The 26,465-nt window shown below is 42.2% G+C and overlaps 1 protein-coding gene across 4 annotated transcripts in view; it reads right to left on the reverse strand.

Annotated features, from left to right (window-relative positions):
• Positions 1-25,881, reverse strand: part of KIAA0232 (KIAA0232 ortholog) — a 67,926-nt gene extending 42,045 nt beyond the window's left edge. For 2 of the 4 annotated variants that reach the window (XM_068679827.1, XM_068679825.1), the window contains exons 1-2: positions 25,720-25,881; positions 9,017-9,058 (exon numbers count right to left, since the gene is read on the reverse strand). Coding sequence is in view for 2 of the 4 variants with exons in the window: in XM_068679823.1 (XP_068535924.1) it covers positions 8,555-8,785 (231 nt within the window). In the remaining 2 variants the exon portion in view is untranslated. Of the gene's footprint in view, positions 1-8,554; positions 9,059-25,502; positions 25,592-25,719 lie in introns of those variants that run through there. The other 2 variants (XM_068679823.1, XM_068679824.1) reach the window with 2 other exon arrangements.
• Between the last annotated feature and the right edge of the window lie 584 nt (positions 25,882-26,465).

Raw genomic sequence — 26,465 nt, forward strand, 5'->3', positions numbered from 1 at the left:
TAAGTTAATTTCACAGTTAATAATCAAATACAATATTCATATATTTGGGTATGAACTACTGTGCACTGCAAGAAAGCTTTTCCAAAAATTTCACCAAAAAACTCTAAGTCAACTCCGAGATGTTGGGATAGGCAAAGGAATGGAAGAAAATAGCCACGAATGATATAAAAAATGGATTAGGTCCTTACTACCTGTAGAAGGATCTCATAGCGCAGAGAGTAAAGGGAAAACTGCATTTTAAAATTATTCAAGAAGCAGACTGCATGAACAGCTTAAGTGATCTTTCCTGGAAAAAAATAAAATACTTCCCCTAAATAGAGTGAGGACAAAACTTTCAGAATTTGCTTAGATATCTATCCATCATGGCTTTTGTGACAAGCTTAAGAGAACTGCATCTCATTACAATGAAAGTTGAAGGTCTAATGGATGAGGACTGGCTCTGACATTCCCGACTGAGCCTTGCCTCAGACTGAGACAAAGATAATGAGTTAACGCATATGCTAGAATTCAGAAGACATACATGAAAATAGGGGCACCAGCTCAGCTTACACTCTCCAAAAGACAATCAGCAAGAGCAGCACAAGCCTTCTCTGTGTCAGAAGCCATGCTGGCCAAAGAACAGAGGAGACCGAAAAGCATTCTTTATTATTAGATCATTATTCCAAATCTAGTTCTTACCAGTGGAAGAATTCACCTTGGACTTTTTTTGTGAAGAAGCAGAGAACCACGTGATAAGCTCTGGGTATAGCAAAGTACCTGCAAAGCCACTGCAGTCACCTCGTTCCCAGCTGCTCCAAGTGGAGCACAACAATCCTACGTGGTTGAATTGTAAGAGAAGAGCTGAGAGCACATGAGACCACAGCATGCGCTGCTATGACTTCAAGGTCCTCAAGGCATTCAGAACCAATGAGTCCACAATTTGCAGGCAGGGAAGAACTGGGCATATCAAAGCCAATCAAACTGGGTATAAAATACTCTAAATTGAGTGTGTGTCAATTACAAACTCTTGCTTATAATCCTACAAACTTGAAAGAGCAGTCTACGTGTTGTTCACTCTCGGCTGAAACCAAGCAAAAGAAATTTGATCACACCCACTCCCAAGAGCTAGAGAACATGCAAATGCTGCATCTGTTGAAATCCTGTTTGAAGAGCAGGCTGCCTTAAGTTTTCCAATTAAAGTAAACGTAGAAAAGAAAACGTAGTAAGGCTATAGCCAGGGCTACTAAGAAATCACGTTGCTTACATGCCTTACCTACATGGCAGATAAAGACAGAAATTCAACAGAAACTGCTGCTACATGGTCCAGATGTCTGACAGGGACACGTTATGACTCGGGAAGCTATTTCACAGCATGTTATCGTTGCTCTCTTGAACTTAGGAATTAAATTGTGTGGCAAGCATCACAGACTACTGTAATCATCTGATTTCACAGAATTTAGGTAGTGCACACCTGTGCTTGGAGACATGGTGAGTGTACTGCCATATGCTGGTCTGCAGTATGAAGAGCACTAATGAGGTATCTCAGCCAACCCCACAGTCAGAACCAGGACACTTATATCAGTGCAGAGATGGCTGCTAATAAATCCTGACCCACAGGAAGAATAACCAGCCTGGCAGTTGATTTTGTACCTCTGCTCTACGTTCTGTAAGTCTTTGTAAGAACAGATCAGCAGTGGTAATAACACAGAAGTGATTCCATTATTCTTAGGTGACTGTGAGTGAGAGATACAGGATAACTAAGCATTAGATGCTATTTAGAAAGTCACAAAAAGGTAACATGGTACATGTTTCCAAGATTGCTTTGATTACTCAGAAGAGAAGCTGATGATATCATTAACTAGATGACAGATGCGCCTACTCCAGCAGGCTAGCACACCCAAGAGGTGCCAAAGAGCCCAGGTAACTCTGACGTCCTGAAATGTTTCGCACCACGGAACAGACATGCTTGCAAAGGCATCAGCACTTAAACATGACTGCACACACGAGTACAAAGACAGGAGACTGTATGAATAAAAAATATCTGGTAACCACACTTGTTGAGAACAAATGCTTTCCAGTAGCTCCCACAGCCTTTTGCACTAAGGTATCAGCTGAAGCAGAGCACCCCGACACCTTACAGTCTGCACAAGACACTGACCTGAGGAGCCTGCTGGTGAGCTCCAGTCCCTGCCATCACAATTCCTGCCCTTAAAACAGTAAGAACATAAATACACCGTCCATGGTGCACCACCAGCTCTAGCCCTTGTCTAGCAGTCACCAAGACAGAAATATGGGACAGAGCAATCATGTCTGAATTAACAGGACAAGCGTCAAGTAATGGGAGGGGGGGCTGAGTCCCTTAGAGGCACTGCACCCGTAAGAACCTGAGCTGCAGTGCTCAAACTGCCAGCAGCTTCTCACCAAGTTCTGCACAAACAAAGGACTTATTTTCAAAAGATTAAGTAAGACTGACACTTTGATAGTCCTCAGCTAGTCTCCCTTGAACAAAATGCAAGGCTAAGTTTTCCTCTACAAACTCTTAAAATTACTTATGTGATAGTTTATAAAAGTTAAATGATTTCCTATTAATAAATAAGCCATACTGGCATATTAACTTGAGGACTGTTTGCCATACCCGATGGATTTGCTCTTTCTTCACTTTCTATGTTTATGTATGAGAAAAAGCTTTATTTCCAATCTTGCAAACACACACACGGGATTACTCTAAGGACCTCAAATTTATAAATTGCTGGTGAACTCTGAAACGTAATAACACTTACACATAACAGTCACAGGCGCTGCCCTACGGTAACGGAACTATACTCTGCATATTTTAATTCATTAACAAATCATTTCTCAATGACCCAGTTGTTTCTTAGGGATGACAAAAGAGCAATTGCAATCTTCATTGTCGTGTTCTGCTAGAAAGGCACACTAGCCAGTTAATGTTTAATACAGGCTTAGGTTAGTAGAGAGGACCAAACCCTCCTTTCCCCTCACACCTTTATGTTGCAGATGTGATTGTCACTTCAAAACAAAACAACCACAGCAAAACCCAACCTCTATCTCCCTAAAATAAATCCTTAACCCCTAAATGGCCATTACTCTGACATGAATCCACTCTGCTGGGTTCCCATGGGATGGCTGGGTCCCTCTGCTGGGTTCCCATGGGATGGCTGGCAGAGCAATGCCACACGTTGGGCTGGATCCTATAACCGGGCTGGTGGCCCAGTGCTGCCAGCAAGAATTGTCTCTTGTCACCAGCACATCACCAAGTGCAGGACGGCTGGCGGCAGCATCCCCAGCCCATTGCACAAAGCTAGGCCAAAAGCATCTGTGGAGATCCAGCCACAGGGCACGGAGCTAAAGTTTATCATGTGTGGGCTGAGCCTCTTTTCCACCACCCTGTTCTTCCCTTTATATAAAGCAGGAAATTGCATTTTGGGGCTCTGAGTTTATGCTAATGATGAAAAGTAAGACTAGAAGCTATGATCAGATTCAGCAGAAGTGTAGCTGTTACTCTGAAGACTGTTGCTATCCCCGTATGTAAAAGATCACCTGAACAAAACTATTTCAAATGAGTCTGTAAATAATAAATCTTCAAGAAAAGCCTCCTGCCATCTCCCCCAAACTTCAAAATCAAGAGGTAATCTCATGGCAGTCACAGAAGAGCACCATTTGCAGTACAACAGCTACTTAATTCCAAGATTTCGGAAAGCATTACCTTTCTAAAAAAAAATTCTCTAGGATTTTTAGTTTTGAGGGTCAGAAAAAAGGTCAACTTCAAAAAAAAAAGTGAAAAGGAGATAAAAAAAACAGACAGCACTTGATATGGAAAGGATGCATAACAAATGCATTTAGGCCTTCCTGCTGCATGACCAGAGGCTTACAAACAAAGCCTTTATCTCGCAGTGTCTAGCTGTTGGGGGTTAGTTTGCTTGTGTGTTGGGGTGTTGGTTTGTTTGTTTTGTTTCCTTCAAAAGGAAGAACTGTCCACAGGCAAAAAAAAAAAAAAAAAGATGAACCTGTTATATTCTGAAAGAGCTGTGCTTACAACTAGGATATAAAAGATACCAGAGAACACTGACTCTAATACAGAGCAAATGAAGACCAGTGAAATACAATTTCACACAATATATTTTAGGGCAATGCTTAGTGCTGCACAGAGCATGCTGTCTTAGTGCAGTATTTCTGTATCACAAACTGGTTTGAGAGCACATGTATCTATAAATATACTTTTAATTAGCATTTAAACTACAGTCAGAAATCTTAAAAGCACCTAGTTAGTCGAATATCAGGAAACATTAAGATCAAGGCATTCTGGTTAAAAGCCAGTCTAATTTGCAGTCAAAAGGGTGCCTCCGAATTTCCAGCTATCCCCCAGCAGCATTTCTCAGGTCCCCCAAACTTAAAGATTCCTCTTTACAGAGGAATGGGGTTTTAACTTTTATTTATCATTTATTTCTAAACAAACAAAAATAAAATACAAATGATAAAGCTTATACACTTAAAGAAACATTCTGTATTTTGTTTCCATCATAGTCTATTGCTTAAATCCATACCGATTTTTATAATGTTTTTCCTTTACAGACCAAAAGCACTAAGAATTAAGGACTGCTTAAGATCTTTCAAATCTTAAGTTTTTGGATTTCCAAAGGCAGCAAGTATTCACAGATACAACTGGCTTGCATGAAAATTATGTTATAATGCCAATGATAATCAAGTTAACTTCAGTATTTATTTTTCTTTATAACATTTACAGTGCATATGTTTAGAAGGTGTTACAGAGATACTTGATAGCTATGTCTAATACACGCATAATTGCAGCATGCAATGTGTAACAGCTCTGGGGGCACTGTGCAAGTCAGCATAAATGAGATCCCCTCCTTAAAGGCTCTCTAGGATTTGGGAATACAGCTGGGCAAAACGTACCTTCTTACCCATTTTCCCAATATTTTTAGATTCAAGCCAGTGAGTCAGAACAAAAAATGCAAACATTCCAGCTAAACTTGGTTGCAGTGTATTAGGGTTTCACTTTCATCTACCATTTCTGTACAGAAAACACTAGGTCTTCTACACACAAGCCTTGAAAAAAGGCAAAATTAAGTCTCTAAGAACTCATTGCTTACTTATCTAGCATTCAGCAATATTAAACCTGCTAAAATGTAACTACACCCAACAGAAACCACTCTAATTGGGCAAGCCATGGAATGAACAGTGAAAACAAAACAAAAAATAAGAAAAGCAACCAACCAAACAAAAAAACACACATCCCAAACCCTTAACCACATTGTATCTTCTATCCATATATCAAACTACCTCATTGTACAGAACTGGGCAATATTGGAGGAAAAGAGATCAAGTGATAAGAGGTATAGAAGTCAGCAGCATAATCAAGAATGGGAACCACGTATCATGTATCACTAACAAAACAGAAGGGAACATCTTGCTTATTCTCAACACTAAACCCTGAAGAGCTAGTCAATTAAGACTCCCATATTCTCCTGAAATAGTTATTTTGTCACTGTAAACAGAAGCAACTGCTAACACAGTAACATTGACATCTTAAATAGCTGGGTTCACACAGTAAGGTTGTAGATGCTTTTTGCTTTGTTTTTTAATTTTAAATCTTTCTGTACTTACCTGATGTAAACTCAGTCCACGACTTCATGCATCAATTTTCCCTGCTGCAGTTGATGACACCAAAACACTATAAAAAAAGCAAGGAAGGAGGCTTCCTAAAGCAATTAAAACAGTGCTAATGATGTCATCAACATCCTGAGGAGGAAAGATCTTAATGACTATCTAAACTACAGTTTACAACATCCCTAATGAAGATGATTATACACTATCCTTAAGATTAGTATTTCCTAAATAGTTTGTTCCCTGCGGCACTCTCCTATCCCAAGCATCAGAATGGATTCCAGTATTATTTGTTATTCTGTGCAGTGCTTAGAGATTCCCTTTAACCTGTTCAAAATAGACATCACTGCTGTATTTTTTGAAAGAAATGATGGCTAATCATGCCCCCACAGAAAGAAAAGAAAAATAATTTAAATAAATCCACTATTGAGGATATTTCTTCCCCTGGAAATTGTCATATTTCTCAAGAATCAAAAGAATTGCATGGGGGAAAAATTCCTGAGATGCCAAGAACCAATTCTACCCCTGGAATTAATCAGAAGCTCAGCATCTCTCAATATTTTACTCGTAAAATATTTCTCTCCTTTAGATATTTAATTGCTGCACTTTTCCCTGATGCCTACCTGTAAACAGTGCTGGTATTTGCTCTTCCTCTGTCTGTCTTAATATTGTACCTATCATCAAAATTGAACTGAAACTGCTTCAATGCAAACTTGTTTTTCAGAATCTAGACTCTTGTTTCTGAATGACTTACCTAAACCAAAATTCTTTTTAAAATGCAAGGCCATAATAAAAAAAATACAGAGGAGAATGTTTTAAAATTTCCTCAGCTCTTCCTATATATTTTCAGTTTTCAAAGACTTAAGCTGTTCAAGAAAGGAATTAGGTAGCAGCGCATTTGGTAACATATGCATCCAATCACTTTTACAGAGTGCCATCACAAAACCAAATGGATACAACTGATACTAGACCTCAAAACTTCGAGAATGGTTATTGAAATAACGTGAACAAATATGGTAAGAGTGTGTTATAAGCAGGGATCAAATTGGAGGAGGTAGAAAAAACTTTCAAGCTTAATATCTAGATGCCATTCAGAAGACATCCTCTATGCATCTAACAGCACCAGTACAGCAACACACATTTGGGCTATGCTGTCAGCATTTGCTACTCTTCTCTTTGGCTCGTTAAGTTCAGATAATCAACTTGGAAAAAGAACAGGAACATTCCTTAAAGCTCTGCTATCACTACACAAAGCACCCAGCTAAGATGTTGAGATGAGAAATAAAATGAATGAGGTTTTCGTAATGCAGTTATTCTGCTTCTTGCAAGGCGTGATAAAAAGAAATTTAAAATGACTGAAGTGCAAAAATTAGTTTATCACAGCAGTGATTTACAGTTATGACTATGCTCCAAAATGGACTGAGAAGTCTGGCCACAGGGTTATTTTTAAACCTTCTAAAATTCTGCTGGGTTTCACTTGATTCGTTTTTCTCTCCTCCCCCTAAGCCCTCCTTTTTAATGGGTTGTAGAACTTTATTCTCTCCACTTTCCAAAAAGCAGCCATTCACATCTGACCAAGACCTAAATAAGTTCTCTGTTTAGAGATCTTCTGAATAGTGCTTACAGCATTTTTGTTTTTTGTTTTATCTTTATTATTATTATAAATCATGAGGTTGTTCCTGGTGGCTTCCACTGTTGTCAGATGACCTTTCGCACATAAATTACTTTTGCACATGAAGTTTTCTGTTTTGCACAACAGAAACATGGAGGGCTTTCATGCACAGTAACAGTCGCTAAGAGTTCAGAAACTAGCAGTATCTGACTTTTTTTGCTCGTTTCAGCTATTTTCACATCTGTTCCACAATATCCTGCATTGTTCTTGCTCAACTTTTAAAAAGGTTGACTAGAAAAAAAAAATCTGAAGGACTTAGGTTGCAATATTCAAAATATCACCAAAACAACAGCAAGAAAAAAGAACTAATAATGAAGCCACCAAATAAGTGGTATACACTTTCCTTCCTTCCCCCTTTCACATTAATTGCAACCACCTTATAAAGAAGTCCAGGCAGCACCCTTACTCCTTGAAAATGCCAAGTTCTCCAAGTTCTCCATCCAAAAAAAAAAATAAATCCTCTATTAACAGTATTTTGATATAGATTCATGATGCAGAGAAATGAAGAAAAAAACAAACACACACCTAAAAATAATAAAAAAGGAGTTGAAATTAGGAGCAAAGAGAATATTCTTGGGACACACAAAATCTTTAGCAATAAAGGCACATGGGAACAGTAACTGAGTTGTTTGTTGTATGGCTTCACTTTTGCTCCCCAACCCATTTTGAATCAGGGCCATGTATCGCAACTCACTGTTCAACAACTCTTTTGCATGCCTTTTGTCAGAACTCAGCATTAACATTCTTTTAGAAGATAAACACTCTATTTGCAATAAAATATTTTAGATCCTTGGCTAGTAAAATATGTATTCCTTTTTATTCTTTACTGAAAATAGCATGAGATTAAATCTGTGAGGAGAAGTGATGGGAAGTCTACAGGCTACTGTGAAGCAGCCTAATTTGACACACAGCTTACAAAAATTACACAAGTTTACTCATGTTCCAATATTAAATATGTCTTAAAGGCACGAGTACTGAAGGTCTATGTTTATGACACATGACATTCCAGTATTAATAACTCTACTATTGATTGCAGTAATGCTAAAATTTTGTTCAGTGTGATTGCTGATAAAGCAAACTCACTACACCAACCTCAGCTCACCCACTGAATTTGATCCCCGTGGGTTTATACCCCCTTTCCACCCACACACTGAAAGACAACCACCCCCCACCACGGGAGCCATGCCCAAGTACAATACACAAAACAGAACTGATACAAAAACTCACTTTCACTGGACAACATCTAAAATATGTAAATACCTGTTCCTGCAGGTCGTAGTCATAGCTATCATGCAGCAGAAGACTGAGGACATACCGAGTATAAATCATGGCATCAATGCCACACTTCTCTAGCTCTTGTCCCAGCCAGGTCTGCACTGGACCCAAAGCATGTAGCAGAGACATTTCAGAAACAGATACAGGGCCTGGATAAGAGCTTGAGGAGCTTTCAGATGGCAAACCATCCACAACAACTGTACAGATAGGGCGCATGAATCTAGGTGGTTGGCATCCTTATAACGTGAAGCATTTTCTGTAGTTGATATTCCGTCGGTATCTGGAGGTGATTTTCACTCCAGTAAATAGGAGAGAGGCTTGACTTCTAGGACAATCATTTATATTTCCTGGCAGTTAGCCGTCTAGAGACGAACATCACTCTTCAGGCATGACCAGTGAATAAACTAAATCCTAATAGCAAACACATATGTAGATGTGTTTTTCTACCTTAATTTCACATTGAGGCCAGATGCAAGTCCCCAGCAGGACCTATAAAGAGGAAAAAATGAGAAGTTGTGATATTAGATATCCATACATGAATAATATTAAACAGAGAAAAATAAACAAAGTCAAAAGTAGTCATTTAGATACTGCTGACTCCACCTATACAGTACAGCTGCTCAGCATCCTTTCCAAGAGTAACAGGCATTATTCCAAGTTTAAAGGTGACTTCGGAAAAGGCACTTTCTAATGCAGAAAGACAGGCTCCTTCATCAAACGATTCACAACTATTGCATTGATTGAAATATGTTTGGCCCAGCTTTACAAGCAAGTTGAGGTTTTACTACTTTATCAGCTGAAAAGAGACACTTTGAACAAAGAAATTCACTTCAGTTGATATCAAACTACATCTTTTGCATCACTACAAAACAATATAATCCTATTGTTTTGATGTGATTACCATTTATGAAACAAACAAAAAAGCATAATGTTTATAAAACACTGAAATTATGAAACTCATCTGGCCAGGAGTTTCATCAGACCAACAGAACTGTTTCTCACACCCTATCACTAAATAGTTGCTATCGTTGGGTTTGGGGTTTTTCTAATTTTTTTTTTTATTTTTTTAAAGTTTCAGTATTTTCTTTGCCTCAGGCCAACAGAGCATTTCATCATGCAAAACCTGTCCACATAAATATACGAATTTCTGAAATAACTTCAAAAAATTTGAGCAGAATTGATACATGTAAGAATTAACATTCAACCTTCAATACGTAACTGAATACCCCAGCCTTGCCTTAGCAAGTTTACACTCTAATCCATATTTTAAGATAGAAAATCCAGCCTAAGAGTGAGAACACCTGTAACCCCAAATCAATTCTGGGCAGGTGAGGGGCAGAACATGCAAGCCCCACATGTGGAGGCGTTCTCCCCTCTAACCCCAAGGAAGGCAGGTCCTGCAGGAAACAAAGCCTGAAGGAAAGGAAACAAGAAGCCTGAAGCATCTAAGCAGTACCTCCTGCTTTACTTCAACCCCCTGCAAGATGCTGGGAGCAATTTGCTCACAACAGCCATCACCTAAGGTAACTGAACAATAGGGTGCAGGTAGCACACGTTTTGGGGCCAAACAAAAACTAAAAGGTGCCTTTACAGCTGATACCTATGTCTATACAACAAAAGATCACAGTTTTTAGGAGTTACAGGTTTTTCTTTGCATCACTGCCCCAGTACAGCTGCATATTCCAGAGCTTTACTGAATCAACATCAGGGAAAAAAAAAAAAAAAAAGGCAAAAAAAGCTCTATGATCAGTTGCTACAGAGCTGACAAAAGCCTACCCTACAGGTAAAGCCACCTTATGGCTCCGACCGAAATCTCCGTTTGAGTAAGGAGGTAACACAACAGTATTCAGGCTGTGTCAGTAACATCTCTGTATTGGTCAGACTCTCACAGGCAAGCATAAATAACAGTACGGTGAAACACCTTGCAAAGTTGTTGGTTTTTTTTCTTTCCTTCTCCCACTGGCACAAGAAGAGATGTGGATCTCTTCATGCGATGAACATCCCCATGCTCGATGCTCCCCAAGTGGGGACTGTTAGTGTTAGGTCAGAGGTTGGACTCGATGATCTTGAGGTCTCTTCCAACCTAGAAATTCTGTGATTCTGTGATCTGGGGAAACTGCCCTCCTGAGCTGTCTTTTTTGGGGCAGGGAGCAGCACTAGCTGAACGTTCAGGAAATCAGCACTGTTTGGGCAGAGCTGGTAGAAAGTTCCACTGGGGCGTGCATTTATGAAAAGAGGGAAACAAACAAGAAAAAAAAAAAGCAAGGGGGAGATAGTAACCAAGAAATGTGTTGCTTCTAATCCTGTAGGTCTCTCATCTACCTCTCATCTCTTCTCTTACAGCATGCAGAGAGTGGAGGGGGGGCAGAAGACACATCTGAAGCTGTCAGTGGTTTGCAAAGACACCATCAAAACAAGTCCAGGGGAGAACATGGGAAGGGCTTGATTAAGGTGGTGACATTTTCCACTGAATGCTTTGACTACCTGACACACAGCATAGCAAAGGGCTTCTGGAAAATGAGTCGTTTCAACTCAGAGTTACTTAGACACATGGCTACATGTTCAGCATCTTGTAAGGACTCAGTTCATGCTTCAGCTTTTCCCTGAATAAGGTGAAAACACAGCCTCTCTTTCCTATCTTGACATGTATCTACATGAGGCATTTGAGGACTTCAGCTGCTGAGATCTATTGTGACAAAGCATCGCTTTGGCTGACCAGCTGCAGTACGCCTGGCTTCCTTAGATGGGTGGGGAGAGGCAGCAAGAGAGACAGAGATCATCGCTGGAGTTAAGAAACAGACAATAAAATTTCGGTGATGTTCAAGTACTGGTCAAGCTTTTTTGAATATCACATTTCAAGTCCTCTTTTTAACATTATTTTATTATGTTTAAAAAAAAATACAAATATAAAAACTGGAAATCGAGAAAAAAATGAAATAGTCTTTGAGAATTCTCTTGTTACAACTGTCTCAAGTACTTTGCTTTACAAGAAGTGCTAAGCACCTATTCCCATTATGTTTCAGAATAAAATTCCATGCAAACTGGGAAACATTTTCCCAACCCAGCACTAGACAAGAGGTTTTTCATATCAAATCAACACACGTCTATCAAATAGCAAACATTTCTGCTAACAGATGCAAAGCTCAACTTCACAGATAACATTATCCGAGAAATAAGTCAGCATCCCTTTCTGATCTCTTTCACACCGTCTCGTTAATACAGCCTCCACCCTCACAATGGTCACAGCTAACCTGAACACAGACATGACAATGCAGCTTTAGGAACTAGTGCAGAGCTTGTTACATTAACTACCAACTTGGAAAGAATTCCGTGTTTCCAGCTGTAAAATATGATGGAGGGACATGCCTTGTAATGACAATTACTAAATAAAAATCTACACATATCTACCAATAGATTGTGAAAACTGTATTGATTACTTACAAATGCCAAAGTCAAAAACACACGATGAAATTATTTCGAAAGAGTTTCCCCTTACCCCACTAACTAGCACATCTTCCTTTTAAGTAGCCTTCAGTTTTTGTGACACCAATCAATGACCTTCACAAGGTCAGTGACAGCCAGCCTATGAAGTGTCCTGTGCAGGAAAGAGACTGTAATATTGTGTAAATAAACACTGACTTCACCACTTCGACTACTTTAGAATAGATTCTCTTCCTCAAAACTTGACTCAGTGTGATAACCACTAAACGTTCCCTGAACCCAAAAAACAAACAGCTGTAGACAGTCACTCAGTTTTAGTATGCTTACACGTAGTTACAGCAAAGGCAACAGCTCGAAGTGTTCTGTAGGAAAAAAAAACAACACAGGAGGAGGACCAATGGTATGGAAATTGAAGCTGAACGCTCCACGCCAGTCCCTATGGTGCTGTCTTTTATGGTAAATAGTCTTTTTTGAAGACAAAATCTTAGTGTTCCTTGTAAGCAAAATGGGATGTAGCTATTGCTGTGACAAATGCATAAAAATAATTCAGAGCATCTTGAGCCACAAAAATACCTTTGTGACAGTTGTGTCTACAGTTAAGTTTTATACTGCAAAATTACACTAAGATTACTAAAGAGTACAATAAAATAAAGATGTAATTAAATCACTCTTCATTTAAACTGATGCAGGCCCACCCAGAAAGTGCTAGCATCCCAACAGAAAGAGCAAACTACAAAATCACGCCAGGTGAGACATTTCCACACCTTCACCAACTTTTTTCTCCATCATTCCCTTTTGTACAAAAAGCAGTTATTTTACAGAACTTAAGAGGGAAAGTTGGTTCTTTTTTCCCCCCCAATCGTTTCTAATCTTGGAAAACAGTGAACAAAGCCAAACCACAAAACCCACTGAATTAATCTAAGGTTGCCTCATCTGTATTTTATCAGCACCAAGAGGCCCCTGAAAATTACACATTTATATGGAAAGGTTCTGAACAAACACCTTTAAATGAAAAAAGTAAATAGACTTCATGCTTTAACAAGCTTTCCTAAAGATATACCTAATATCAAGACTTAAAGGAGCAGAAAATATTGGAATAGAAAAAAAAAAGTGCCTTATTACTGTCCTTTCAGTAAACTAAAGGACAAGACTGCTTCTTGTAGATCATAAAAGCATAACTTAAAATGAGGCAAACCATTTGCAGAGTTAAGTTCACAATACCAGGGTCCATACCCAACCGGAAAAAAATAATAGGATCTACAATAGGATCTATTTCTTTGCATAATCTGCAAATAAAGACTCTCAGGCAACAAAGCTTCCTTACACACTGCTGTGCACCTTCTACAGAGAAGTCAGCCTCTTAGATAAAGCTACAGATGCCACCTTCCTCCCTCCTTCCACTCCCAGGAGGGATAACCATCACACCTGGGCCTCCAGAGCTTCATTCTGGATGTTCACAATTAGACTAAACCTTGTCACACAGTAGTTGTCCTAAGGGTTGTTTACACAAAATTTCCTCTAATAATTGGTGAAATGTGCCAGCATATGACATAGTTTACAATTAAAAGCTCTTGTTTTTGAAAGTTGGGTTTGCTTTGCTTCCATCTCTGACAACGTATGACAATTTTTCAAGGAATGAAAAAGCTATTACAGAATTCTTTCTTTAAATGTGAATATCAAAGTCCACGCTTGTTAACTTGAACATAAATTTTAGTAGTACTTTTCCCCAAAATAGTTTTATTAAAAGCCAGCAAACAATCCTTCCTCTCCCCGACAACTACACGTGGGTAAATCTGCAAATCCTAATTAGTATAAATCGAAAGTGAAAATTTTATCATGTGTGGTCAATAACATTAAAAGTTATGAATTCACCTTAGTAACTTTCAATCCCCCTCTAGAAGACTGACCATCAAAAGTACTGTCCCATCATATGATGGTAACAGAAGTCCACATTTTCTCTGATGTATTATGGAGGAATCATCAATTTTACCATTATTTGTTTTGTTTCTTTCAGTGAAAAATCTCAACAAATCCTTAATATGCAAACCAAACAGTCACACACAGGGGAAAGCACTGTCAAAGCCCAGAAACAAAGCCTATTTAAAAATCCAGTGAACAATGGAATCTGTGTCCTTAATGAATTTCACATGGCATTTAAAAGACATGTGAATCCAGAAGAAGCTGTTATTTTTTAATCACATTCTTTGTGAATCTAAGAAATTTGGCTGTGTTGTCTTCAGAGCAAGGACAGCCTTTTTGTGTGTTGGCGACGGTTGATGTTATTGTACAACAAATAGAGCAGGGACTCGATTCATGACTAAGGCTCTGAAACACTATCGTAAACCAAAAAAATTGATAATGCTCGTGCTGGAAACTAACCTCTCCCTCCATCCCACTTCAGACAATTTCTGCCACAAAGCTTCAGAAGCCTTGTGTCACAACAAGCACAGATTAAAACACCCAAGTGGAATCAAAGCAAGGAGTGCTAAAGTAGTCGCAGACATACACACAGCTATTTTAGATATTTAGGATTAACTTTTATATATACACTGAATTCCTTTTTTTTTGGTTTAAAAAAAAAAAAAAGTATTACTGAGAAATGCACAAGTGGTACAATTTTGTTTTCACAATGGATATAGGTTCTAGAGTACCTCAGGCAAATCAGAGAAGCACACACGAGACAGAAACCAGTGAGTGGCTGTCACTGTAGGATTTTTTTTCCTTGAATAATCTGCTCACCTATTTTCATAACGCTTATCCAAATGAAAATCTGAAGCTGCTAATCCTGTGTAAATGCTTAATGGAATTACTCAAAGAATTCATGAGTTACCACATAAGCCTCATTTTCTTAGCGAAGAGAAAGAACGCAGATATAACCAAGATGACACAAAGGAAGGCACGAGCACCGTTCTGTAGGATTTTGCACTGGGACCTGTGTTGCTTAATAAATTCATAAATGACCTGGAAGACGGAATAAGTGACATAGAGAAGAATTTAGCAAGTTACAGCAAGCTAGCAGGGACTGTGAGCACAGAGCAACTGAAAAACTGCAGGACTTTATGAAACTGAGCAACTCGGCAATAAAAATCAAACAAAACTCCACGTAGATAAACTTGAAGGGAGACCAGGCAGGAATAAAACCCTCGTGCTACTACTAATAAGCTCCTTATACAAAACAGTGAGCTTTGAGCTCACTGCTCACCGCAGAAACAAGCTCCTAAGTAGTATGTTGGAAATTTCATGAAACCAGAAATGAGCCAGCAGCAGTCAAAAAGACCAAACCACATTACAAAACCAAAGCCATCTCTTGTACCACATTCACGTTTTGCCCACTCGCTGTACACTGCTGCAATGAATGCACCTTTAAATTATCCCAACCCGTGCTTAACACACACATACATGAACGGTGAGGAGCATGGGGTAGAGATTGCACTGGCTTGGCCTGGGCTAGAATTAATTTTCCTCACAGCAGCTCATATCCTGCTATGTTTTGGCTTTGTGACCAAACCAGCCTTGATAACTGGAGTGCTGGAGCTATTCAGAGCAGCACTCACACCGTGTCAAGGCCTTCTCTGGTTCTCAGGCTGCACGGCCAGCAAGGAGGCTGGGCTGGGAGGGGGCAGACCCACGACAGCCGACCCGGGTGGCCGAAGGGATGTCCCATGCCATGTGGTGTCATGCTCAGCTGTAATAGCTGGGGGAACAACACACAGACATTGGGAGTTGGGGCATCTGTGCTCCCATGTACCCGTTACTCATGAAGGAACCCTGCTTTCCTGACAATGGCAAAACATCTGCCTTCAGGGGGAAGCAGCGAGTTCATTCTTTCTTTTGCTTTACCCATTGAATTGCCTTATCTCAGCCCACAAGTTCTCTCCCTTTTACCCTTCTGATCCTCTTCCCCATCCTGCTGTGAAAAAGCGAGCGAGTGGCTGTGCGGTGTCAGCTAACCCACAGCAGGTCACAGAGCCTCGGTCCTGTGATATCAAAACAGCCGTGCCCTCCCTGGATAGGGACTGACTGCAAGAACTACATACAAAACTTCACACAAGAGCTATGAGGAATTCCTTGTCAGATTCTGAGGACACAAAACATACATATTTAGATGAGCTCCAAACAAAATTGAGGAGAGGACCCTCAAAAGTTTCCAACTAGGCAAACCACACTGGGCTCAGGAAATCCCTTAAGACTGAGAACAGTGCGGGGCAGAGGTACTGTTCGGGACAGGTATCCCAAATATTCCCCCTGTTCATTTTTCTTCTGCAACAGCTCACTTACAGATGCTGCTGCAGACAAGTACTGGATTTGACAAAGCCTTTGTCTGCACCAGTACAGTTGTTCTCATAAAACATTCATGTTCACCATAATACAAGAACACCACTCCAAAGAAAAGGAGCTGGAGGAGTTCAATTAGCTGATCCACTCGCAGAGCTGCACATTAACGCACACGAACTTTGTGACAAGATGTCAGAACATCAATCCTGCCGGAGAGCAGAGCGCTAACGGAGCCGGGGGAAACAGTCACGGAGGCCTGCCGAGTCAGCCGGTGAGGCGCCTGCACAAGGTTCAGCTGCACAGCTGAGATGCCGATATTCTTGGTGAGCTGGATGTAGTCTGCTTCCTTGAAATGTGTAAAATAAACTGGGAGATGTACAATTCGTTAGTTTAAAAGAGGCAAGATAGAGGGAAAAGCACAACCAAGCAGCAAAGCCTATGGACGCTGCAAACAGTCACAGCACACTACGTCCATCGCGTATCAAAACTTCTTCACTTTCCAGAACTACAAGATCTGGAAGTGGCTTCACAGTCAGACTCTTTTGAAAAGGTTCCTATTATGTACAGCACACTTCTTAGAAGTGCCTTTACATGGTGAATACATAGGAAGTGGCTCTCCACTAACAGGACGTAGGGATGTAACTCATGAGCCCTATCAGTCGGCAAGTTTTGCAGAACCTCTTTCAACAGCGTCTTAATATTTTACTGAGCAAATTCTATCTTCAAGACAGAGTATGGTTGTCTCAGAGCATCGCTCAGGAAACTTTCAGGAGATCAAGGCTCACTATCAAAGATGTATTAAAAAAATCCAAAAGCAGTAACTTCATTTTACAGCACGTAACCAGTACATCCATTCCCATTAACTTCAGGGAGTCTGGAGCAGTTCTGACAGAGCTCACACAGCTGATAAATGAAGCAATTTCTGGTACCACACATCCATTGTGTGGCCATACCAGACAAGTTTAAAGGCAGCGAACTTGTAAACTGCTCCCCTCGCCCCTGCCAAAACTATCACATCTCCCAAAATTTCTGTATTTGTTATAAAAGTGCCTTTCGACTATTAAGAACACCTTCAAATATTGATCTGCTTTAATAAACCAGAAGATGTCTGTAGATGTATGAAACTACAGGAGTGAAATACTGCCTCACTGGCCAGCCATCATTAACATTGGCACCATTTACATCATTTCAATTAGAATTTGTCCAAACGAGATTAGCCATCTATCAATACAATCCTAATAATTCTCTTCATAAAAAAAAAATGTATACCGCCATGAGAAAGCCTTTTTTTCCAATTTAGTTTATTACTGTCCAAAACTGAATTTTGAACTAAAGTTGAAGCTTTTGAACTAAATTTAGAAGTGGTGCTTGAACTAAGTTTTACTTGTTTCAACAAGACTACAGCCTTTTTAAAATCCTATCTGTAAAAAGCAACATGTACTCTCATCACCTAATTTAGAAATAGGTATTTTTAATAAGCTTAAAAATACAAATTGGAATCTATAGACAAGGAATTTAAGCATTTTCTACTTTAAAAGTGAACTTAGGAAACTACAGGTAACTGACAACGTTGGAAGCAATTACTATTACTACCAGCACCAGTGCCAGTTTGTGAGAACTAGAAGTGAGAGCTTTTATCCTAGCGGTAACACACTTTCAAGAGAAGAACGACACCAGCAGCAGCACCTTCATGGGGAAACCTGCTGACACAAAAGCCAGGCAGGGTAAACGGCACCTCAGCTGTGCACTGCTACCGTGAGAGGATGTCCCAGCGTTTGCCTGGAAGGAACGGTAGGAGATGCTCAGCAGTTTGGCCCTGTACAAAACCTATCCACTGCATGGCTGCACGGATGAATGGGAGCGGTTTGTTGTGCATGGGAGAAAAATCATTTTTGGTGGGCGGGTGGCAAGCACAAGTAAGCGGTCAACTTTTGTTGCCACAGAATTTCTCCATCAGGTGTAAGAGAGGAAGTGGCACTGCTGCCTTTGTGTAACTCAGCAGATTCAGCCTTCAAACAAGCAGAATCCTTCTGCAACAGCAGCTGGAGATGTCACAGTACTGCTGCTGCAGGTTCTGGTAACAGAGAGGTTAACTCCAGCACTGCAGCTAGCCTGCAATATTGCAGATCACCAAGGTGTGGAGAATGCAAGAGGAACACTGGGTGCTGGTTCAGAGGAAGGCATACACGCACCTCTGAAGTGCCACGCCAACACCAGCTTTCCGACAGTTCTGCTGTGTTTCTTTTTCCCAGTGAAGGGTATCAGCATGATTTAAGCATTTCAATTTCAAACTGCAGGTCTCAGCAGCACACCTCACGTCTGTAACACCCAGGGAAGGCTTGGATGGACTGCTGCAGGGCCGGAGAGAAGTCCCTGTCTAGCTGTAACTTCAAGGAGGAGACAGCTAGTCTTTTTTGTTCAGACCCCTGAGAATTTTTTACAAGGACGTATTTATCAAAAGCTCTATCTTTTCCTACGTGCATGTACAAAAGCAGCAGACTGCACATTACTGATTACTATCATCACTCTTTGATAATTCTCTCAGGTTTAAGAAAAGAAACAGAGCTAATAAAAAACAAATCCAAATATATAACTAAGATCACCAAGGAGGCACGTTTTAAACCCACCGAGACACTTATCTTCAGGACTTTTGGCACGTAAAACCTGTAAGCTTCCTACCATTCCCATCTCAATAGACCTACTAATTTTTCTGCCACGTAGAACACATGGGGGCTTTCCAACGCCACCGAGAAGAATGCAGCCATATCATGGAAAGATCAGACAAATGCTCTCTACTGTTTTGACCCCTCTGCTTCCTGCCTTCTTGATGCCTTGCCCAACTCCTGGAGCGGTTTGAGCCACCTCCTGTGAGCAGCTCTCTGCTGGAGCCTGAACCCCATTCCCCGGCAGGCAGTAATGACCTGGAGAACAAAGTCCTGCAGGTGTCCATCGCAGCAGACCTGCCTCCAGCTTCAGAGCCTCTCCAAGCACAGACACAGCCACCCATGTGCCCTACCGGGCTGCCAGGCACTGACACCCATGGGGCATCACCCCCCAGGGGCAGTGGAGCCACCCCGATAAAGCATTGGGTGCTCTTCACCACCCCATGGCCACCACTTTCAAGCAACCATATAGCATTTAATTCAGTTAAAATGAAATTTAGTCTGAGGCATACTTTGCATCTTTCAGCTGGGGAGGGAAAAGGAGAATGAATTATGAATTCCAGACATGCAATAGCTCCTGTCCATTTAAAGGCAGAGGTATTTCTCCAGCTATTTATACCTTCAGAGTCAATAACCCAGCCGTACCCAGCAATGACCACGCTATACATTTTATTTTATTTCATTAACTTGTACGTGGTTCTTCTCTGAATGCTTACTATTGAAGTCCTCTATATTTGGTTGAGGTTTTCTGTACTTGGTCTGTGATTCAAAGCACTCGTTACTGTCTTTTTGAAAAGCTTAAAAAGAGCCCCACGAAGGGTTTTAAAAACAAATATTCTTGCCTGACTATACAGTATTTTCGGTATCTCTTTCCATTAAAAAATGGTATCACAAATTCAGTTGGGAGCTACATATAGAGAAGGTTTTCATTAATAGTTGTGCAGAAATGTGTAATATCTCAGGCACAAGAAGCTCAATGCTAATGAAGAGCTCTGAAAAGCTGAATTTCCGAGCTCTATGAATTAACCAGCAGAGAAGATATTGACTTTGCAGTGAAGAAAATACGGCAGAGCTACAAAGGAAATTGTCGCACTGGCTTTTCCCCTGCACTCTTATCACCTCTGATTTTTAATCTGAAGTATTAGTAAATAAAATGCCATATATTTATCAAATGGAATATAGAAGCAGGAGACTCAACAATTTTCAGAGTAACAATTAAGGACAGAATGAATATATATTTTGGCATTCAACTGCATGTTAACATGTATTTTGTTCAGTTTATACTGTCACACCCTTGGGGAAAAAAAAATTCTTCTTCCTTAAAAACGGTGCTGCCATTTGTTGCCATATTCTATCTCACCTATATGATTAGATACATTCCTTAAAAATATTACTGATTATTGATTATTCAAAAAAAGTTTACAGACTAAGCAGGTAGGACAGGTTAGCATTGCTTTTAAAACAAAACTAAGCATTTGCTACTTCAAAGGACAGCTGGAAAATGTATTTTTACTGAAACACAGAATATTTAACCATCACCGCAGAAAATCTCTTACAAAAACATGGGCTCAGCATTATATTACTTCTCTTCAAGGAAGTTACTGTGCTGTTAACCAAAGGTATTTCTTTCACAACTCAAGTTCAAAGTTACTAAAAACTGGAACTCTGAGGTTTTTCTCAAGCCGATAAGATATCCTGTTCAGAGTCGCTGGTGAAAAAAAACACATCTACATAAATGTGAAAATTAAACTAACAGCTGGACCTCCAGAATCATTTTATAACTCGTGTCACCCCACACAACTCAACGTGACCTCCAGTAAGGCAGTTCCAAAGACTTCAATAGGAGATTTAAGGCAAGAAGCCCCCTGGGTTGTTCTGTGCCCCCGCTGAGCGCAGCGGCCAGAGAAGCAGCAGAGTGAACTTCTACCCCAGAAGACAGCACCAGAATGAAAGTCACTCAACAGCAACCTTTAGCTAATTAGTAGCAATCATTAGCTCAAAACCTTCAGCCAGCTGAATTAAACCACCATGAAAAAGCAGAAGCTATTCCTTCAACTTCCTAAGGAAAGTCACTGCTCCGACAGACCGCTGGAAGCCAGCTCTGTTCCTTTCAGGATGCTCCAGCACCCCAAATTCCCCATCCTGTTTTAAGGTTGCATTCCCACTCAGCCAGTCTTCAAATTTGTTTCAAGTTTGTAATAACAGATTACGGTGTCACAAGGATTTAGTGAGAATTAATTACTCATTCAGTGGCAGCAATATGCATTCCTGATTTCTTCATTAGCGATGCTTCGAGCAGCCTTTTTCCTTTAGGCTAATAAAACACCGGATTTTCTTAAAAAGCATATATGACACATCCTAAATGACCAGAATAATTTCTTTAATCACTCTGTGTATGTTTGAGCGTGTTTTGCCACTTTACTGTTAAAGATTATCTCAATCCAAATCTTGACTAAGCTAACATTACCTGGGATAACCTTGCAGAGCGTACCTTGCAACTCAGCCCCGCTGTTCTGATGGGAAAACTACACAATCTTATGAAAACGGCTTTATTTTCTCCAGCCTTCAGCTAGCCCCTAATCTCTTACTCTCTTATCTCTGCACTTTCTTTAACAGGACGCAAAGCCCCTCCTGCAGCATGACTACACAGCTCTCCTACAACCCAGCTAGCTCATCTAACCGAGCCTCCAAAACAGCAGCGAAAACCCAACCCACACCCGATTTAATAACATATGAATGGCTGAACAGCTCCTCCTTTCCATCCAGCATCTCAACCACGGGCACGTTAAGATGCAACAACGTGCTTCGATTCACTCTGTCACACAGCTGATAGGAAAATGCCGGTCTCCTCCAGCCCAGCCCACCGAGCCTTGTTCCCTCGGTACTCTTATATTAACTTAATAACAGCATGGGGAAGATTTTTCTTTAAGGTACAGAAAGTACAAAAAACAATCTTCAGATTTGATTCCTACTACAATTTAATTTTATTTCTAAATGTGTTGGTTTTTTTTTCTCCTTTGGCACAGAGAATAAGTTTTCACCTGCAATCCCTTCTCGAGTAAGACCTAGAAAGTTACAGCCATGAGTAAGGCTCGCGTTGACTGTATGTTTGAAACTTCCTCCTCGATGCACTAAATCACTGAAATGAGAAATTTAAACATTCCCAAATTACATTAAAAATGAAAATTTTTACAGCAAGCCTGCATACAGACTATGCATAAACTCAGCAGGATATAATTAAATCTACTGTATATAATAACAGTAAAATGAATTTAAATTAATTTACACTCAACAAAAAAAAAAGTTAAAAATGAAATTAAATCTATAATTGAGCGTCCACGCTGCTTCCTTGGAAATAAAGCTCTTGGAAGGACAGGTGCCCAAGTGGACATACAGATACTAGGTTATAAGCAGAATCTAAATAACCAAGGAATAGTTTGATGGGGGTAAATCCAGATACTTGCATGTGAAATTAAAAAGGAAATAGCACATTAAAAATTCAAAATTCTCAGTAGCTTCCAATATAGCTAGAGAAAGAACTTTTAGTAAGAAGCTTGTGAAAGGAGAATCTTTTTTACTGAATGTTCAAAGAACAAAAAACCGTCATGGCCAATAAAATGCACATTGGATCCCTCAACAACCATTATAAATGCACCCAAGCAGCTGCTGGGGAAAGTCCAAGATCCCTTACAGTAAAAATGTTGTAACTGGCTGGTATAGATCTCTTTCTACTAAAGCATTTGAGAAGTCCTGCAGTTAGCTGATATTTCTGCCTAGAAAAATCTGGTAAATGGTTTCCAAATTAAAAAGAAAACATGCTTTTCCCTCATAACAGCCAATTTTCGTTTTATCTATGTACTCAAATGCAACCGAGCATTCAAATATTCATTTGAACATTTTTATTTTGCATCACAAAATTAACTTTACTGAGAAAATTTCTTGGGAAAAAAAACACACAGAGCAAGGCAAACAGAAGACAACTCATTTCAGTAATCACATTTCCAAATGACCTGCGCAGCCTGTCATTGGTCTTGGACTGAAGCGAAGGACTCCAACCTCTGTCCCCCAATACAAAGTACCCCAAGAAACAGGGCACGTTAAAGAGCTTCCAGAAGAAGATCTGCATTCCAGGCTCCACGAGCAGCACTAGAACAGTCCCTGCTACTTCTCTTAGCCTACAGGAATTCCAAGTCTTGCTGCCCTCATCACATTCTGCTTCACCAGACGTTGTTACTCATCTCTTACGGTAGGAAGTTATTACCTGCAGTTACTAGCCATTAGTTGTCATTACCATTAGCCAATTTTAGGGGCTCCACACAATCATTCCATCGGACATGTATGAAACATACACTATCAATGCATGTCTTAAGGGAGAGAAAAGGAGAGGAGGAAATAAGGGTCTTTTTCTCTCACAATCCACAGATACCCCTGGATTTAAATACATCTATACATATATTCTTTGAATATATTAACATTTAGATGGATTTTAAGGAAATATTTAGCACGTACCACTTTCAAACATCCACCATTATGCATTTTGTATGCTTCTTTAAGCAGAGTCTAAACCAACAGATGATTTTTCTGGGAATTAGCTAAATAGATAGAAGAAGTCCATTCTGACTCTACAGCACTATTCCTAAAAACTAGGAAAATTCCACAGAAAATTCACCCGTGCTAATTATAAAACCAACCTCTTGGCTTCCTTCGTTGCCCCTATTCACCTAGGAACAAGATGCTCAAGAAGGACAAATGGAGTTGAGGCTAAGTTATGAGCAGTATCTAGATCTTCCTCTGTCCCTGTTCCTGCTAGAATGCCCAGCAAGCTAGCAAAGCAAAATGCTGACATCATTTTACCCCTATGGAATTTCTCTTACTTGGAAGAATAATGAATAGCAACAAGAAGGAAAGCAATGGGGAGTGCAGGCTGTGAAATCAGCAAATTAAGGTAGCAGATGTTCAAGGCCTCCTATTTTTCCTCTTGGGTCACATATAAATCTGTTTGCCCCTTCCCCTCCTTCTGATTCACCTGCTGATAAGCAGAAGGGCTACAGAGTCAGGTACCTAAGGCAAAGGTGCAAAATCTGTGGTCTGAAATGATCACTGCTGCCAATGGAGCACAAAACAAATGATTCGAGATAAAGTTCCAGGAGTGTGCGGGAATACCTGCTAGGCAGAACATGGTGGGGACGTAAACTGCAGATGCTTTCAATGGAGCGTACAAATCAGGATGTCCCCTAAAATCCTTAGCCTTTGAACGCGGAGAGCATTACAAACAGCCAGCGTGCTACTCATCTTATCTGTTACCTACGTGCCCTCTTACGTCTCGGTGTTGGGGACTGAGGGTTCTGATACACGCACAATGTGCTGTATTGATTGGAAGGGAGGGGTTGCACGCTACCATTTTAGCATATCCATACTGACAAGAAACAGCAGATGGAGGATTAGTACAAAATAAAATCTGTAGAGTTACATGTCAAGTAACAATCAAGTTACATGTCATTTACTTTTATAGGGAGTATTTTGGTCCTAAACAATAATTTTTTTAAGAAGGCCGTTTCAGACCGCCACGGATTGCGAGCAGCCTGCAATACTTGGGTGTTAAGCACTGCAGTGGAGTAGTTTGTTTTACACAATTATCTACTGAATCATCGCGAGCTCACTTTTGACAGCCAAGACACCAAATTTGATCGGCAATCTCCACTTCATCGCAGGGACAGAGAAGTAATAGACGGTGTGCGACGGGAGGGCAGAAAGCAAAACGTTTAGAAGGTTTACACGGGGAAAAAAATCAACCGCCCGTGACACGGTGTCCTCAGGTCCTGGACCTCCTAGCTACACCCGAAATTACGCCCGGACAGAAAACACTGGAACCACGGCAATGTCTTCTCCTAAAAGGACAAGCAACCCGTACCGCTGTCACCCTTCAGCTGAGCCCCGGGTACTGCAGCGCGCAATTAACACAAAGGCAGAGCGGCGGCGGGCTCCCACTTCTCCCAAACTTTCCGAGGACGCCCGGGCCGTCCGCCACCCCTTTAACAGCCATCCCCGGGAGGAGGAGGCGGCCGGGGGGCTGCGGGCAGGGGTCTCGGGGCCGTGGCAGCCCTGCGAGGAGCTGTAACCTTCGCCAAACCTTGGCCCCCCCCGCCCCGCCCGCTGCCGCTGAGCGGCTGCGGCCCCGCCGGGCCCGCCCCGGCTGCGCAGCTCGGCGCGGCCATAGGATGCGGCTGCCATCAGTCGCCCGTCAGCGCGGCTCCTCCTCCTCCTCCTCCTCCTCCGGAGGCAGCCCGAGCCTTTCTGGCCGCCTTTTGCCTTCCGTAGGCCCCTAAAGGACAATGCTGGGGGGGGTGGGAAAGGGACCGGGTGAGGGGGGGGGGGAGCGGTCACCCAGCGGGGAGCGGCCCCCGGGCAGGGCACGGCCGCGGGGCTCCCCCCCCCCCCCCCAAACCCGGCCACCCCCGTGTCCCCCCGGCGGGCTCCGGAGCCGCCTTCCTCTGCCTCTCCTCATCCTCACCCTCCTCATCCTCCTCCTCCTCCCGCTCCCGGCCCACGCTCACCTGCCCCTGCCGCCGGCCGCCCCCAGGGCTCCGCTCGCACCGGGGCACCCCCAGCCCCGCCTCGCCGCCGCTCCCCGGCCCCTTTTTTGCTCCCCTTTCCCCCCTCTTTCCCCCCCCCGTTCCCCTCCCCGGCCCCACAGCTCCTCCTCCTCCCTCCCCCCCCCACCCCACACCGGGGCCCCGGCGCTCCCTCCTGCCCTCCTCAGCGGCTCGTTACCTGCCGTGGCGGCGCAGAGCGGGGCCCCGGGGCCTGTGGCAGGCGGAGAAGAAGGAGGAGGAGGAGAGGGAGGAGGAGGAGGCGGCGGCGGGCTCCGTCCCGCTGCTGCCGTCCCCGAGCGAGGCGGGCGGGCCGGGGCCGGGCCCTGCCCCGTGAGGCGGTACGGGCGGGGAGGGGGGGGGGGGGGGGGGGGGGCGGCCGCTCCGTCGCTAGGCAACAAGCCGCAGCGCCCCGGCGGACCGCGCCGCGGGCTCCTCCCTGTATCCTTCCGCCCGCGGGGAGGCGCGGATCCCGCCGCCGGCGGGCTGGTGTAGAGGAGGGATGGAGGGGACAGGGGGAGGGGGTGCGCCGTGTGGGGGCACGGAGGGAATCGGGGGATTGCGATAGTTTGTCGTGACACGGCTTGCTGGGAGGGGTTGGCGGGGGAGGGTGGGGCTGAAGGGAAGCCCGCCCGGGGAGGGAGGGTGCTGCTGTGGGCTGGGTTTCGTGAGGGAGCCGTGAAACTTTGGTTCCCCGCGATAAAATGCCGCCCGGGTCGGGGCTGTAGGCGCCGCCGGGGGGTGAGGAGGGTTTTAGTATGGTGCGGTGGCAGAAGTGGGCCACCGTAGGACCGAAAATACGACAAAAGGCGCACCCGAGTGCTAATTAACGCGGGTTAGTTGAGAAAATACTAACGCCCTTTTTGGGTGTGTGGTGTGTCTGTGCGTTTCTGGGGTGTGTGAGCACGTCCAGGTCAGAGGAAAGTC

Source organism: Anas acuta, chromosome 4, assembly GCF_963932015.1.
Source record: "Anas acuta chromosome 4, bAnaAcu1.1, whole genome shotgun sequence".
Classification (NCBI taxonomy): Eukaryota; Metazoa; Chordata; class Aves; order Anseriformes; family Anatidae; genus Anas; species Anas acuta.